Raw genomic sequence first — 17,083 nt, forward strand, 5'->3', positions numbered from 1 at the left:
ACCCATTATACTCCACTCAGGATTTTGCAGACTTCAATCATATCTCCCCTCAGAAAAGTGTTTGGATTTCTGCAACTCCTGGATTGTGGGAAGGGATTGAACACCTACCGTACTGAATCCAGAAGGGACGTAACAGAAACTGACATTCTGTCCAATTCTTTATAAAATTCAGACTTCATTCCCATGCAAAAGAATTTGTTGAACTATGTTATTATTATATCAATTATACTGTATAATGGTAATTTTAGTTGGTGGCTGCAAATGGCTGGGGTTGGAATATATATAGTTGTACTCACAATCTGTCAATAACTTCTATAGGGATATTCAATATAAGAGCATCCTTTGAACCATCAGAGGCGAGTTTCTCAATATTTCTTCAATGAGAGCATATTTCACCATCCTGTTGTCATTTAGTTCAATATTTTTTTAAAGTTTTGCAGAACTTCTTTACTTAACTATTATAAATTTTCAATATTCAAGGTAATAAGAACTTAAATTAAGGGGGAAGTGACGTCAGCTTGAAGTATGGCAGCTTGAGCTTTAAGCTCCGTTGGGGCTTGATGGAAAATTGATGTAGCAGAACCTTCCCAGAGAGAAATGGATTTCCTAATTGTGCTGGTGCCCGGGGGAGTGTATGGCGAGCAGGAAGAAACTTGAGAAGTTTCAGTTTCCTGGGGCAGTGAGCGTTAAAACACGATCTCAACATTGTGGATCGCCGGTGGGCTCAGTTAAAATGGTGCAGCAGTCCGAGAAGGCTGCCGTGGGCACTCCTGCTAGCTCCCCACAGGATGGGGAGCGGATGGGCTCGGAGACTGTGGAGCAGATGTTTCGCAAGCTCAAAGAAGAAATGTTAGGAGTGCGGGCTGATGTAAAGGCAGCACTCGTGGAACTCCACGCAGAAGTGGGGGGAGTTGGGAGCTCATGTTGCGGCCTCCGAGGAGACTGGACCACGTGGTGGTGACTGTGTCAGACTCTAAAACGCTTGCTGAAACGGCGACTACCCAGCTGGAGAACTTACGAAACTAGATAAGAGGACCTTGAAAATCGGTCTCATTGTATCAATTTATGATTTAAAGGGGTCTCAGAAACTAATCGCTATAAGGATCCCCGACAGGTAGTGCAAAACTTTTGTAGCCAACTGCTAGGTGAAGAGGAACTGGTGGAAGCCTCGGCTATAATCTTGCACAGAGCCCATCACAGTTTGGGGCTGGCACAAGCTGTGGGCAACCAGGATATTATCGTTTGCTTTGGCGACTACCTACTGAAGGAGCGGATTTTACAGGCGGCGAGACACCATCCCTCTTTTACTTGGCAGGGAATAACCATTGGGGTGTACCAGGACTTGGCTTTAGTGAAACTCCAAAAGCAGAGAGCGTTTTGGGAGGTCACTCAGCTGCTCCGGTCTGCAGGGCACCACTATAAATGGCTGTTTCCTCTTGGATTATTGCTCACAATTAATGGAAAGACTCGTAGGGTGGATAAAGTGGAGGAGGCCTGGGCGCTGATGAAAGATCTTGGCTGTGGATTGGGGATGGATCAGAACTTGCGATGATCCCCAGTCCAGGGCACCGGGGGTGTTGGATTGGGGCCACAGCTCACCCATGAGATAAATTGCCTGCCATCTACCAGCACTGGCCATGGCTGAGCAGTACTTAGACTGTTTATTGCTTATTCTGTAACGGACATTTGAACTGAGTTGGTCCTGGGGTATTGTGGATGGTTTAGTTGGACTGAATGTAGGATGGAATGGGAGTTGGTGAGCTTGTTGTGTGTTTGAATTTAGCGGGGTGTGGAGTGTGTTTGTGGGAATGGGAGTGGGGATTTTGGGTTATAAAGTTGGATAGCTGTATAGATCGGGTTATATAGACTTTCGGTGGCTGTGGATTTTCTTCCCCATCATGTTATTTGCTTTTCATGACCAATCCTTTTTCTTGGAATTGTTAGGTGCATTTGTGTGTGTGTTGGGGAGTGATTGTATGGGGTTATGAAATGCTTGAGCTAGTCTGATGGGGATTGGGGATCTTTACTTTAAGCTTCGGAGCGTTTTGGTTATAATGGGAGGGGGGCTAAGGTACAAGAAGGCCTCTTCAATTTGACTTTATTTTCCTACTATGGCTGATCCGAATACATCTGGATCATATTCTTGGAGGGGGGAGGGGGATAAGAGTAGAGTATGGTCCAAGGGACTTCAGCAAGAGGGGAGGGATGGGGCGGGACAGGACGGGGAACAGCGGAACTATTGATTGGTTCATGGAATGTCAACGGGCTAAACAGTCCGGGGAAACAAAGTATGGTGTTTAGAGAACTGAAACGCTTGAAGTGGGATATTAGTTTAATTCAAGAGACCCACTTGAGACCCAGAGAAGCTGCTTTGCTGCAAATGCCTCAGTTTGAAGTGGTTTGGACCCATCAAAAATGGAAGTCTACCAAGAAGACGGGGGAGTTGGCAATTTTGGTGAGAAAGGGGCTGGAGTTACAAATTGTGCAGGAATATAAGGATGAGATGGGCCGCTAAGTTTGGCAATAAGGGGAAAATTGCAGGGTCATTCTATAACGATAGTCAATCTTTATGGGCCTAATACAGGCCAAGCAGAGTTTTTTCGGGGATTGCAGGGGGGGCCTGGTTAACTTTGTACAAGGGGTGGTCTTCTTGGGAAGTGATTTTAATGTTCTACCAGACCCTCAATTGGATCACTCTAGGGGAGGGAGGGGAATGCTGAAGGCTTCTAGTAAAGCTTTCCGAGCTTTAATGCATTCTCTGGGGTTGATAGATAGTTGGAGAATGAAACATGGTGCACAATGGAACTATACCCATTACACTTCTCCCTCTGTATTCGCTGTGATAGGGGATTAACAGACCAGCGAATACAGAAAAACCGCAAATAACTTTTTCATGTTATTCGCTGTTTTCTATTAAAAACTATTGTGAATATGGTGAAATCGCGAATAACATGGTGGGAGACCTGGCCTGTTCTGAAGGAGAGGCAAAACATGGTGAAGAAAGTGGTAGGAATCAGTGATTTTTCTCTGTAAACGCTTGGAATCAGCGATTTCTCAATGTAAGCTGATGTAATTTGGGGGGAGGAGCCAGCAAGCTAAAAAACGTGAATAATCTAAACCATGATTGCTGAAACCGCGAATACGGAGGGAGAAGTGTATTCCCATTCACAACAGACTTATACCAGACTTGATGGTCTATGGATTCATAGGAATCAATGGGATACCTTGCATACAGCTGAGACAGAACCCATGCATATCTCCGATCATGCCCCGGTGTGAGTGGCTTGTCAGGGCTTTACTACACATGGGGGTTAGGGGTATTGGAGATTAAATGAATCTTTGTTGAGTGCTCCTCAGGTAGTGGTGGAGGTGGACAGGACAATTCAAGAGTTTTTGGCCTTAAATGATACGGGAGAGGTCTCTGATGCGACCTTGTGAGACGCATTAAAGGTGGTAGTAAGGGTTTTTTTTAAGTGGGGGTGGGGGCTTGCTTTAAATGGAAAAGAGCTCACTGCCAGTTAGAACTCTGGGAACAACTCATTAAGTTGGAGCAGTCCCACAAATGCAATCCGGACCCTCAGATTCTGCTACAACTGTTGAGAGTGCAGGAAGAGCTTAATCAAGATCGTCTTAGGGAGAGATTTAAATTGAACATCTATGAGCATAGTAATAAAACAAGCTTTCAGCTGGCTAGATATATTAAGCTAGATATATTAAGCTTAAGCAGTCTAAAGCTACCATTGCCAGGGTAAGAAATAGCAGGGGAGGAATACAAGTGACTGATATCGCTATCCGTCAGGCTTTTTTGAGCTTTTATAAGAAATTGTACAGTGGGCCTGTACGGGAGGATTTAGCTGTTTATCAGAAATTTTTGGACACCTTGCCTCTTCCAGAGCTCACTATGCCAGATAGAGAAATGCTTCACGAACCTATTTCTCTACTTGAGATCCAGGGAATGATTAAGGAGCTCAAAAATGGGAAATCGCCTGGTCATGATGGCTACTCTAGCAGATTTTATAAACAATTTGTGGAACTTGTGGGTCCTATCTTAATGAGGGTTGCGAATGGGGTACCGGAGGGGGGGGTCTTTTTCCTAAATCTATAGGAGAGGCTGGGGTGGCAGTTCTTTTGAAGCTGGGTAAGGATCCCCAAAATTGTTGTTCCTACTGACCAATTTCTTAAGAACATAAGAACTGCCATCTCCGGATCAGACCTTTGGTCCATCAAGTCCGGCGATCCGCGCACGCGGAGGCCCTGCCAGGTGTACCCTGGCGTAATTTATAGTCCATCATATCTTTATATGCCTCTCTTAAGGAGATATGCATCTAGTTTGCTCTTGAAGCCTAGGACGGTCGATTCCGCAATAATCTCCTCTGGGAGGGCATTCCAGGCGTCAACCACTCTCTGAGTGAAGCAGAACTTCCTGACATTAGTCCTGAACCTGTCCCCCCTTAGCTTCATTTCATGTCCTCTAGTCCGTGTCAAATTGGACAATGTAAATAATCTTCTCTGCTCTATTTTGTCGATTCCTTTCAGTATTTTGAAGGTCTCGATCATATCCCCACGCAGTCTCCTTTTCTCTAGGGAGAACAATCCTAGTGTTATAAGTCTATCCTCGTATTCCAGTTTCTCCATACCCTTCACCAGTTTTGTTGCTCGTCTCTGCACCCTCTCCAGCAGTTTTATATCCTTCTTTAGGTAGGGAGACCAATGTTGGACGCAGTATTCCAAGTGTGGTCTGACCATTGCCCTATAAAGCGGCATTATAACTTTCTCCGATCTACTCGAGATTCCTTTCTTTATCATGCCCAACATTCTATTTGCCTTCTTTGCCGCTGCCGCGCATTGTGCCGACGGCTTCAGGGTCCTATCTATCAGTACACCCAGGTCCTTTTCTTGTTCACTCTTCCCCAGAGTTGCACCTGACATTGTATACTCGTATTCCTTATTCTTATTGCCTAAATGCATTACCTTGCATTTCTCCACATTGAACTTCATCTGCCATTTCTCCGCCCATGTTTCTAACCGACACAAGTCGCTCTGGAGTTCCTCTCTATCCTCCTGCGATCTGATTGCCCGGCATAGTTTTGTATCATCTGCAAACTTGATGATCTCACTGGTTGTTCCTTCCTCCAGGTCATTGATATAAATATTAAAAAGGATCGGCCCAAGTACCGAGCCCTGGGGTACACCACTAGTCACTTTCTCCCAGTCGGAGAACTTCCCATTTATGCCCACTCTCTGCTTTCGGTTTTCCAGCCATTTGCCTATCCACCTTTGTATATCCCCCTCTATGCCATGGCTTTGTAGTTTCCTGAGAAGTCTTTCATGTGGAACTTTGTCGAACGCTTTCTGGAAGTCCAAGTATATTATGTCCACCGGCTTCCCACTATCAATTTGCTCGTTCACAGTCTCAAAAAATTGGAGTAAATTCGTCAAACATGATTTCCCTTTCCTGAATCCATGTTGACTGGGTTTCATCAAGTCGTGTGCGTCCAAGTGCCAGACTATGCTATCCTTGATCAGTGCTTCAACCATCTTGCCGGGGACAGACGTAAGACTCACAGGCCTATAGTTGCCCGGTTCCCCTCTCGATCCTTTTTTAAAAATTGGCGTGACGTTCGCTATCCTCCAGTCGTCCGGTATCTGTCCAGTTCTGATTGTCAGGTTTGCAAGTTTTTGCAATAACTCTCCGATTTCAACCTTCAATTCCTTTAAGACTCTCGGGTGAATTCCATCCGGTCCAGGGGATTTGTCACTTTTAAGTTTGTCGATCTGATAGTATATCTGGTCTAAGTCCACTTCAACTGTGGTGAGGTTGTCTTCTATTTCTCCTGCAAACACTTTCTCCGCTTCAGGTATTGTTGAGGTGTCCTCCTTCGTAAAGACGGACGCAAAGAAGGAATTTAGTTTGTCTGCGATTTGTTTATCTTCCTTGATGTACCCTTTTCTTCCCTGGTCGTCCAGGGGTCCCACTGCCTCTTTTGCAGGTTTTTTCCCTTTCACGTATCTAAAGAAGGGCTTGAAGTTTTTGGCCTCCTGGGCTATTTTTTCCTCATACTCCTGTTTGGCATCCCTCACCGCCTTGTGACATTTCTTCTGATCATCTTTATGTTTGTTCCAGGCTTCGGTTGTCTTTATGCATTTCCATTTTTTGAAAGAGTCCTTCTTTTCTTTTATGGCTTCCTTCACCTGTATGGTAAGCCATGCCGGTTCTCTTTTGCTCTTTGTTCTCCGATCTTTGGAAATCCTCGGAATGTAGAGATCTTGTGCTTCTGTGATAGTATTTTTCAGTAGGGACCATGCCTGATCTACCGTTTCAAGTTTGTCCACCATCTTCTCGAGTCGTTTTTCTACCATGGCTCTCATGCGATCGTATTTACCCTTTTTAAAGTTTAAGGTGGTGGTTAAGGTTTTGGCATGTTTCCCTTTCCCGATGTCAAGTTTAAAGTTGATTACATTGTGATCACTCGTTCCCAGTGGAACCACGACTTCCACTTCTGTTATCGGTCCCGTGAGGCCATTTAGGACCAAATCCAAGGTGGCGTTGCCTCTTGTCGGCTCTTTTACCATTTGTTCCAGGAAGCAATCCCCTAGCACCACCTTCTTTGTTGACTTTGGATGCTAAGATTTTAGCTAAGGTGCTTGCATTGAGGTTGGGCACTGTCCTGCCGAGTTTGATCCATTTGGATCAGTCGGGATTTATACAAAGAAGGCAAGTGAGCGAAAATATTAGGCGGATTTTACATCTTTGGGAAACACGACAGAGACCAGTTAAGACGGTTTTGATGGCCATTGATGCGGAGAAGGCCTTCGATAGAGTGCTGTAGGGCTTTCTTTTGGAGGTAAAGGAGCACATGGGATTGGCTGGTCTCTTTAGTAGTTGGGTGAAAGCTTTTTATGGCTCGCCAAGGGCTTGTTTCCAGATCAATCTTATACGGACTACTTTCCTATAGAGCGGGGGACCCGTCAAGGGTGTCCTCTATCCCCACTATTGTTCGCTCTCTCCGTTGAACCTTTGGCTATCTGTATTCACAATCATCCCGTGTTACGGGGGTTTGTACAGGGTGGGGGTGGAACATCGTTTTGCGCTTTTCGTGGACGATATTTTGTTGTATTTAAGGGATCCGATTTTCACTATTCATCTTTTGCTATAGATTTTTGAAGATTATGGTATAGTGACGGGGTTTAAAATAAATGTCGATAAAACGGAAATATTGGGCGCCATTTCCATTTCAGTGGGCTTCACAGGAGCTTCGGTATATGGGCATAGTTGCAAAAAGATATGATCTAAAATGTTGGCATGGTTTATGGTTATCATGGTGGGGAAGGGTAGCTGTCATTAAGATGAATGTGCTGCTGAGGTTGTTGTTTCTCTTTCAAACATTACCAGTGTAGGTACCTAGGGTGGCGTTAGCCACTTTGGATGCTGAATTGAGATTTATCTGGCAGAGGAAACCTCCCCGGATTTCCTGAAAAGTGATGTGGCCTGCTAGAGAATTAGGGGGTAGAGGAGTCCCCAATCTGATTTGGGGGGTAGAGGAGTCCTCAATCTGATTTTCGCAAATATTTTTACAAATATTTTCGCAAAGAAATCAAAACCCACCTATTCAAAAAATTTATACAGATGGCTTAACCCCAACCGGACCCCCCTCAATGCAACTCCCCCCTCCTCCCCCCTTCACCAGTTCCCTTCTCTTTAGCCTCAAGCATGTCAACTGCTTCCCTACTGGATCTGCACTATTTCCTATTTGTACAGCATCTTGTAGCTCTTGAAATATACAGCTCCATTATTCTTGTAACTTCTCCTGGAAATGACCAGAATTCTCTCTGTAATTATCCTGGAAATGTCCAGTTGTCTCTTTTGTAATCCGCCCAGAACTGCAAGGTTGAGGCGGAATAGAAATCAGTAATGTAATTTGGTACTATCAGTCAGCTCAGATCCGATTGTTATTAGAGTGGGAAATAGGGGAGTTTAAGAGTGGGGTGCAATTAGAGCAGGAATATGGGGGCCTAGTACCACTTAAATATAGGCTTTGGTTCTCCGGCACATTCCGTACCTGGGTGACAAATATGGATAATCCCTTCCTACAACACCTTTTATTATTGTGGCAGCGGGTTCGAGATCAGTTGGTTAATGGATCACTGGTGTCCTCGGTGGCGCCTATTCGGTTTGAGCCTCTTTTTATAGCAGGGCAGGAGAATAGAGTGTTTTGGACCTGAGCAGGGTTGGGTTTCATTACTTTTCGTGACTTCATGGGTGAAGAGGGTGTGCTCTCTCTTTTGCTCAGCTCCAAGGGACGTATGGGATATCCAATGGGGACTATCTAGCTTATCTTCAAGTGTGCCATTTTTTGAGAGCCCAGGGTTGGGATTCTAGATTGCCTAAAGGGGGAACATCTGGAGAATTTGTGACTTTCATTGTAGAGGGTTCCACGCCCCATTTCTGTCTTATATCAATACTGGAGGGGTTATACTGTGTTCCAGTTTCCATTTTTGGAAAAATGGGACAGGGATCTTGGAAAGGTTCTTACTTCCAGGGAGTGGGGGGATCATATGTGGGGAAGTGTATAAGGCGTCCTCTTGTGCATTAGTATAGGAAAACGCCTATAAGGTTCTGACTCGCTGGTATTTTACACCAGAGCATAAAATGTACCCCCAGGTTTCTAATCAATGCTGGAGATGTAGTACTTTCGTGGGTACCTTTCTGCATATTTGGTGGGATTGTCTGGTATTACGCCCTTTTTGGAGGAGTGTGGTCCACACCTTAACAGGTCTGGTGGGTAAACAGGTGGGAGACTCCCCAATTGATTGATTGCTTGGTCTGTATAACACTGGGGAATATAAATGGCAAACTAAACTTCTTCGAATAGGTTTGGCAGCTGCTAAATGCTTAATAGCAAGATGTTGGAAAAGCAGCAAAGCTCCTTCACATTCTGAGTGGGTACATAAGCTAGTGTCCTTGGGAAGAATGGAAATTTCTATAGCAAAGCGGCATCATTACTATATGTCTCAGGTATCCCTTTGGAAGCAGTTGGAAGACAAATTGGCTGTTCTTTAGCTCCTGCTCTTTGGGCTCCGCTGTTCTATTGGGGTGTTGAGCATGGGGAGGGGGTTTAAGGTTGACATGTGATGGACAGGAGTATACACAGTTTCTTGTTTGGAAGTAAAGGATCATTTTACTTTGTGATGTTGAATAAGAGTGTATTTTTTTGCTAACTGTTCATTTGGAGGTGTCTTGTTTATTGTATTGTTCTTTAACAAAAAATTCTAATAAAAATCCTTAAAGTTAAAAAAAAAAGAATTTAAATTAATTAGGAACTTGGGGTTGAAATATAATCATAAGCGGTCAGTCTAAAGAGCCAGCTCCAAGGCAAATTGGAGTTGGGTTTGCAGTTTTACTTTAAGAGCTGACCAATGCCTTGTGCTGTTTGCTTTCTTTTTATAAATGGAGTTACCCAAGCACTGCTGCTGGACTTGTTGGAGCAGTAATGGAAGATTAGATTCTTACCTTTGTTAATCTTATTTCTATAAGTTCCTTATGAAATCAATACAAAAGTTGTTTAACCTCAACCCGCAAACCGGAGATTGCAGAAATCCACACATTTTCTCCATTGCTCCTCCCACTTAGCTGAGGAGTAGAGAGCCCCATTCAGCGAAGTCCAAAAGCCACCAAAATCCCAGGAGCAATACATAGAAGGGGGCATGGGAGAAACACCCTGCTATAAAACAGCATTCTGTTCTGCTCTGTAATATAAAAGAACAATTTAATAAACAGGCAACAATAAACATAGGCAACAACATGGAACCAACCTGTTGTATGTCCCAAGTACAAATTTGAAACTTGCCTTCGATAGAGATATGCGTTTGTTCATACAGAAGAATCCCCACAGGGCTTATCTGCTGACTGAAGATACTGAAGCCTAAAAGGAGAAACCCCCAAGGAAGGCGATACTGACAAAGACAGAGTAGATAAAGGGCGGGACGTATTGATTCCGTAAGGGACTTGCAGAAAGAAGATTAACAAGGGTAAGAACCTAATCTTCCATTCTGTAATGTCCCTTCCGGAATCAATATGAAAGGTGACGTTCCAAAGCAATGGCAATGTCTAGGGTGGCAAAGAAGAGCCTGCCAGCAACACCAAGGCCCCAAATGCTGCATTAGATCAAGCCATCATGTCCTCTCTGTAAAACCTGGTAAAAGTATGAAGAGACGGCCAAGTGGCAACTCTGCAAATCTCAGTCATATTAATTGCTCGAGACTCCCCCCACGAGGTGGCGACACCTCTTGTCAAATGAGCCTTGAGAGATACCAACAGCTGCCTGCCACATGCAATGTAAGTCGACAAAATTGCCATTCAAATCCATCTGGCAATAGATGCCTTAGATGCAGGCCTGCCCCACCTGGACTGACTAGTAAGAGCAAACAGATGATCAGAAAGACGTAAGTCATTGGTCCTTTCCAAGTAGTGCAGTAAGACTCTCTGGACATCTGGTTTCCACAAGATCTTATTCTTTTCATCTGATCTATTTGAACGAAAAGCAGGAAGACAAATTTCCTGGTTCACATGAAACTCCAAAACCATTTTCAAAAGAAAGGAAGGAACTGTATGGGGGTAACCCTGGCCTCCATTATCTGGAGAAAGGGTTCTCTACAAGAGAGCCTGCAACTCCGAAATACATCTGGCTGAGAAAATCGCCACTAGGAGCTCTGTCTTAACCATAAGATCCAGAAGAGAGACATGTTTGAGCAGCTCAAAGGCAGCTGCAGCAAGGCGTTTTAGTACTACATTGAGGATCCACATCAGAAAAGGTTGATGCAGGGGCAGCCAGAAGCAAAGCATTCCCCTGAAAAACCTGGTTACATCAGGATGAGTCGTAAGAGAATTGGAACCACTGTGAACTCTGAAGCAAGAAAGGTCTGCCACTTGCACCTTGAGGGATGCCACCGCTGGGCCCTTTTCCAGTCCAACTTGCATAAAGGCTAAGACCACTGGAATGGGAGCACTCAACGGTTCCACCTGGTATCTGGCACACCACTGCTGGAAAGCCTTCCAAGCTTTGACATAATTTGCCATTGTAGAGGGCTTCTTAGACTTCAGTACCACGTCAGAGTATCCCCATTGACTCAAGGCCAAGCGCTCAAGAGCCAAGCCGTAAAACCAAAGCGCTGGGGATTTTTCATAGGAACAAGTCCCTGACTGAGCACATATCGATGAAGGGGAAGCTTGAGCTTCTCATTTCACTTAAGATGGACCAGACCCACATACCATGGACAGCAAAGCCAGTTCAGTGCCACTAGGATCACCAGGCCTGGATGAGACGCAATCTTGCGTATTACCCAAACTACCAATGGCCAAAGTGGTAAAACATAAAGGAGTTCCTGAGTCAGCCAAGGCTGGACCAATGCGTCCAGTCCTAAGCTTCCTGGCTCTGTTCTTTGACTGAAAAAGTGCTTGACTTTGGAGTTCTTGGCTGAAGTCATCAAGTCTATCACCGGTCTGCCCCACTGGCTCACAATAAGATGAAATGCTCTGTCTGAGAGCAACCACTCTCCCAGGTCCAGGATCTGATGAAGTCTGCTTACACATTTTTCACTCCATACATTTGCCCCGCAGAAAATGCCAGATGTATCTCCACCCACTGGTGAAAACCAAAGAGGATTGACCCCAAAGTATCCACAGAGAAGAAAATCCAGAAGAAACCAAAAGAAACTCTGTGGTATGACGATGTTCCTTAAATGGACTTTATTTGAAAAATGTCAACGTTCCAAAGGTACAATAAATCATCCACATAAAATAAAATCATCCACATAAAAATAAAATAATCCACGTGAAAGCCTTATAGGACCTAGTTCACTAGGGACGCAGGACCCAACACGGTCCGCGTTTCAACAAAGAGTCTTCTTCAGGGGTCCCTGAGGGTACTATAATGGTGAATATGTGGAGATGCTAATATGTGGCGAACTGCAAGTAGGACGCTGCTTGCATATAAGCGTCTTACTTGCGTCTTATTTTACTTTTATGTGGATGATTTTATTTTATGTGGATGATTTATTGTACCTTTGGAACTTTAACATTTTTCAAATAAAGTCCATTTAAGGAACATCGTCATTCCACAGAGTTTCTTTTGGTTTCTGCACCCACTGGAACAACATCCAAGCTTCCTGACTTATGGGAGCGCTTGTGCTGCCTCCTTGTTGATTCATGTATGCTACCACTGTAGCATTGTCAGAAAACACCCACACTACCTTCCCTTCCAGGGTGTTTTGGAGAGCTCTGAGTGCCAATCATATGGCCCGGAGCTCTGCCGATTTATCGACCAGCTCTTCTGATGGAAGTCCACAGGCCCTGGTTGGAACAATCCCTGCAATGAGCTCCCCCCAGCCTAAGAAACTAGCATCAGTCATGAGAGTGATCCACCCTGTGATCCTGAGGGGCACATTCTTCTTGAGAGAAGACCCTGCAGCCACCAGCGAAGTCTGCTCTATGCTGGCTCTATCCAGGGAAGGGGCATCTGAAGGGAGTGATGCTGTGGATACGACCAATTACAAAAACCCAATAGGGAATATCCACGATAATACAAATATTAAAAATTCCCCAGATAGAAATTCAGAGAAGTTGGTAGCACTACTATAAATGCAACAAAGGTATACCAAAATTATTATATTATATATATATATATATATGTAGCCTCAGTGCAATAGTCAAAGATAATGGAGCACTGGCAGACCAGTGTTCCAGGCTTAAACTGTTTGTACCAGGCTATTTTCAAGCCCTGCTGTGCACCATTCTAGGCATAGCTTTAATATAGATAGATAGATATAGATATAGATAGATAGATAGATATAGATATATATATATGACAAGAGGGAATGCTGCAGCAGCTTCATGTGCATTCGGGCCCAGAGCACTACCTCCAGAGGCCGCCATGGACCTCAGAACTTGAAGATATTGCCAAGCAGTGGGACTTGGGATCACCAACAGATCCAGGATTTATTGCTGGAGTTCTGTTTGCGTGGCTCAGGAAGAAAAACACATCCTTGAAGATTGTCAACCCGAACTATCAGAAGGTCCGGTGTCTGAGAGGAGTACAGCTGATTCTTCTTGAAACTGACAATCCAGCCCAGATGCTGCAGGGTTGGCACCACAATCTCCACTGCCTGCTTGCACTCCAGCTTGGAAGGAACCCAGATCAACCAGTTGTCCATATATGGATGAACTAGGACCCTCTTTCTGTGGAGATACACTGCCGCCACCACCACCACCACCATTACTTTGGTGAAGGGCAGGGCCATAAACTGGAAATGTAGCTTGAGAATATGAAATCTCAGATATTTATGGTGGCCCGGGAAGATGGGAATATGAAGATAAGCTTCTGTCAGATCCAGAGAAGCAAGAAATTCTCCTGGAGCCACTGCAGCGATAACAGTAAGCACTGTCTCCATGTGAAACTGCAGAACCTGCAGATAGGCATTGACTGGCTAGATCCAGAATGGGTCTCCAGTCCTCTGAGCCTTTCTTTGGCATGATTTAGTATAAGGAGTATCTGCCTGAGCCCGGGAATGGGCCCTACAGCTTGAATGTTTGAGACTCAGCACCTTCTCCAGTTTTCCCACAGGAGATTTCAGAAATAAATCTGGAGGGAGGCGAAAAAAAATCTATCTTGTGTCCCTCCCGTATTTAGCACCCATTGGTCAGAGATTTGTTCCCACTCCTGCACGAATGCCGACAACTGGCTTCCAATGTGAGGAAGTGTGGCAGGTTTCACCAAAATTTCTCGAGCTTGTCTAGCCAGAGATATTCATAGGTGTCTAGACAATGCTATAACAATCCCAGATGCCAACAATCTTCTAGTTCTTGCATCAGCACCACTTCTAAGAAGGACTCAGCTATGTTTCTTAGAAGCGGTGCTGATGCAAGAACTGGAAGACTGTTGGCATCTGGGATTGTTATAGCCGAAACCTTGCCATATAAGGTCATACAAGGCATCTGCCACATAACCGGCCCCCTTGAGCACCAGAGGGGGTTGAAGTCATCCTCCGCTGAGGGATCTTGGTGCAACCTCGTGTGACAAGCACATGTTGCAAAGGAGACAGCTGCTGCCACTTTAATACCTGAAGGAGTAACTTGAAAAAGCTTCAGGACCATGTCCACCCTGCAGTCCTGAGAATCTTTCAGCATCACTCCTTCACTTGGAAAGGCTGTGCGCTTAGCCACCTGTGCCACTGCTAAATCCACCTTCGGCTGCTCAAATAGCTGCTGGAAATCTAGTGCCATAGGATAAAGCTTAGCCATGGTCTTAGTCAAAAGGAACTCTCCTGTGTCTCCTACTGCTCAATAACCAAAGCCGTGAGATTAGGATGCAACAGAAAAAAGAAAATCAGAGTATTAGAAGGACTCATGACAATACACTGAGATGTGGAGGGCTAAGCTTCCAGCTTCTGCTCCTTTAGTGTCCTCAATAAAATGGAGAACAGAGGCTGACTTAAACAACCGACAGACAGAGGGGTCATCACCCACATCAGGGCTTTCAGAACCCACGGCTGACCGTATCGTATACAATATCCAGGTCATCCAAGGAGGATGCAATATCCATGGTCTCAGTGCGACAGTGAAAACTGTCTGGGTCTGAGTGGACAGGGGCACTAGGGGTCTGAACAGGTACTTCGCAAGGGAAGGCCCTGCTTGAAAGGCTCACGCAGTGCCCAACAATTTTGATGCATGGGTTGGGTCCGTAAGTTACACTCTCCACATGAGTTGCACAAATTCTGGGGAAAAGCCACAGGTTGGGATCAACATTGGCTCTCTGCGAATCCAGGCAGACTGCGAAAGTTCCCTGGACTCGTGCTTTGTGTCCCTGCCTGAAAATGGTACTGGGTGAGATTTTCTGCTCATTTCCCAAATCCAACTAGGCTCCCAGCCCTATAGGACCCCAAGGTGAGGCCCAAAGCTCCCGCACCCTACCCTCATGTGCCGTGGCACACAGTACACAGAAGCTCCACTGGTAATCCGGCAAAACCCACACATGAATTCACATCTACAATGGTGGAGGAGTCCATCCCTAATGATTTTTAATAAAATCGAGGGGTTGTGAGGAAGAAAAAAGCTGAAAAAAAAAAAAAGATTGCTAAAAATATAAGATGGCCGCTGCCAGTACATTTGCACCTAAAACGCCTTGTGGAGACCCAATGGAAAAATAAAAATTGGCAATTTGGGGGTTTTTGGGGGGGGGAACCTGATCTTTAGCCCAAGAAATGACCGGAAATCCCGTTTTCAGATATCTCCTCCCCCAAATCTCCCATAGGAAGTAATGGGGCTGTACTTACAGTCTCCATAGTGCCTGCCTGTCAGCTCTGTCTGTGCAACTGAAATGAAGGGAAAGGATTTTCTGCCTCTGAATTTCACCAATTCACACAAACTTTAGGATCTTTGGGCTGCCAGTTGGGTTGACCCTGACCAAGACTTCCGCCCCCATGGAACATCCTCACTCAACCGGGGGTGGGAAAACGCAGCCTGCACCCCGATACCCCAAGGGCTCTTACTCAGGGTGCAAACAGCCTGTGCTTAAATCTCTGACAGGGTCAACAGGTAAGAACACCCCCAGGGGTATGAACCCCAAGCTCCGAAGCTGGCACACAGCAGACTGGCTCCACAAGTCTACCCAAATCTTGCTCTGTGGAGCAGTAGCCCAGCTCCGCAAAAACCACATCCTTTCCCAGGCAGAGAACCCTTTCAAAGGGATCTCAAGGCATCAAAGCCACAGAAAAAAAAAATAATAATCGCACTTTTGTGAATAAAACAAGAAAAAAAGCAGAGCCGATCAGAGACTTCTGCATGGTTCACTTGCAGAAATAAAAACAGCAGGGGGGCTCTCTACTCCTCAGCTAAGTGGGAGAAGCAACGGAGAAAAGAGATTTCTGCAAGCCCCGGTTTGCGGGTTGAGGTGAAACACCTTTTGTATTGATTCTGGAAAGGACATAATAGAATAGGAGCTCAGGAAGTAGGGTGCAGAACATGCTCAGATTAGGATGTATAATATGGCTGCAGCAGCAGGAGCTGAGAAAGTCAAAATTTAACCTTAAAACCCATTGCTTATCCAGGTTTAGACTTAAAGGTTTTTCATGCATTTAGATCCCAGAATTCCTCTTCCTCCACACATGAATGCTATTTTCCAATATGGGATCAATTTTACAGTATGAGTACCAAGATCTGCTTAGCTCATACTGAGAGAATGACTCTAAGATCAAAGGTTGGCTCAAGGCATAACAATTCTTTGAGCTGGCCTTGCTCTAGGCATGACTCTTTTCTTGAAATATCCTAGGAAGTATTTGATTAAATATAAAAGGAGAAATTAAGTGTTCTCTGAACCATCTCAGTGAAAAATTCTCCTTCAGCCTCAGGAGGCTCTGGACAATAATTAGTGGGCCTATTTGATTCCCTTTACATTTGGTTAAGGGTGGATATTGGGGGTATATTTAGTTAGTTGAGGCAAGCCTAGGTGGTATTTTGTCTAGTTGCCTGTTATGTAATTTCTTTATTTTTGAATCTGACTCTTTGCATTATTGTGACTTAAGGAACTGTATATAACTTTTCTGCTCTTTTCCTTGATAGTTATCTATTAATGTTTTATAAGCACCTTTGGCTATTGATTTTTTTTTTAATGATTTCCTTAGTTGTATTTGTTTAGAAAATATTAATACATATTAAATTTTTAAAAAAACAACAACAACCACCTGAATTACCTGGTTAATAAGGAACCTCGTTGCATTTCCTTGCATGCTCCTGCCTAGGACTGGTGGCTCCTAGAAAGATAAGACTTTGCTAAAAAATAATTCAGATTTGTGTTTAAGTTTGCAATGTGGATGTTTCTCTGCTAGTTGTGGAACTTATTTATTAAAACTTTTTCCCCATTAAAAGCAATAACCAAGTCCTTTCCATAGGTAAAACAGGATTTTGTTCATGGATGCTGGGGCTTTAATTGTTGCTGAATTTGTCAATAGGTAAAGCAAAGGTACTTACCTGTAGCAGGTGTTTTCCAAGGATAGCAGGTATATATTCTCACATGTGGTTTATGTCGTTCAT

The 17,083-nt window shown here is 44.5% G+C and overlaps 1 protein-coding gene across 4 annotated transcripts in view; it reads right to left on the minus strand.

Annotated features, from left to right (window-relative positions):
• Positions 1-17,083, minus strand: part of CCDC181 (coiled-coil domain containing 181) — a 326,883-nt gene that overhangs the window by 183,571 nt on the left and 126,229 nt on the right. The window contains exon 3 of one of the 4 annotated variants that reach the window (XM_033942639.1): positions 16,744-16,803. The exons of the other annotated variants lie outside the window; for them this stretch is intronic. Coding sequence (XP_033798530.1) covers positions 16,744-16,769 — 26 coding nt within the window. The 5' untranslated portion in view covers positions 16,770-16,803. The remainder of the gene's footprint in view (positions 1-16,743; positions 16,804-17,083) is intronic. 4 annotated transcript variants of the gene reach the window in all.

This window comes from Geotrypetes seraphini, chromosome 4 (genome assembly GCF_902459505.1).
Source record: "Geotrypetes seraphini chromosome 4, aGeoSer1.1, whole genome shotgun sequence".
NCBI lineage: Eukaryota > Metazoa > Chordata > Amphibia > Gymnophiona > Dermophiidae > Geotrypetes > Geotrypetes seraphini.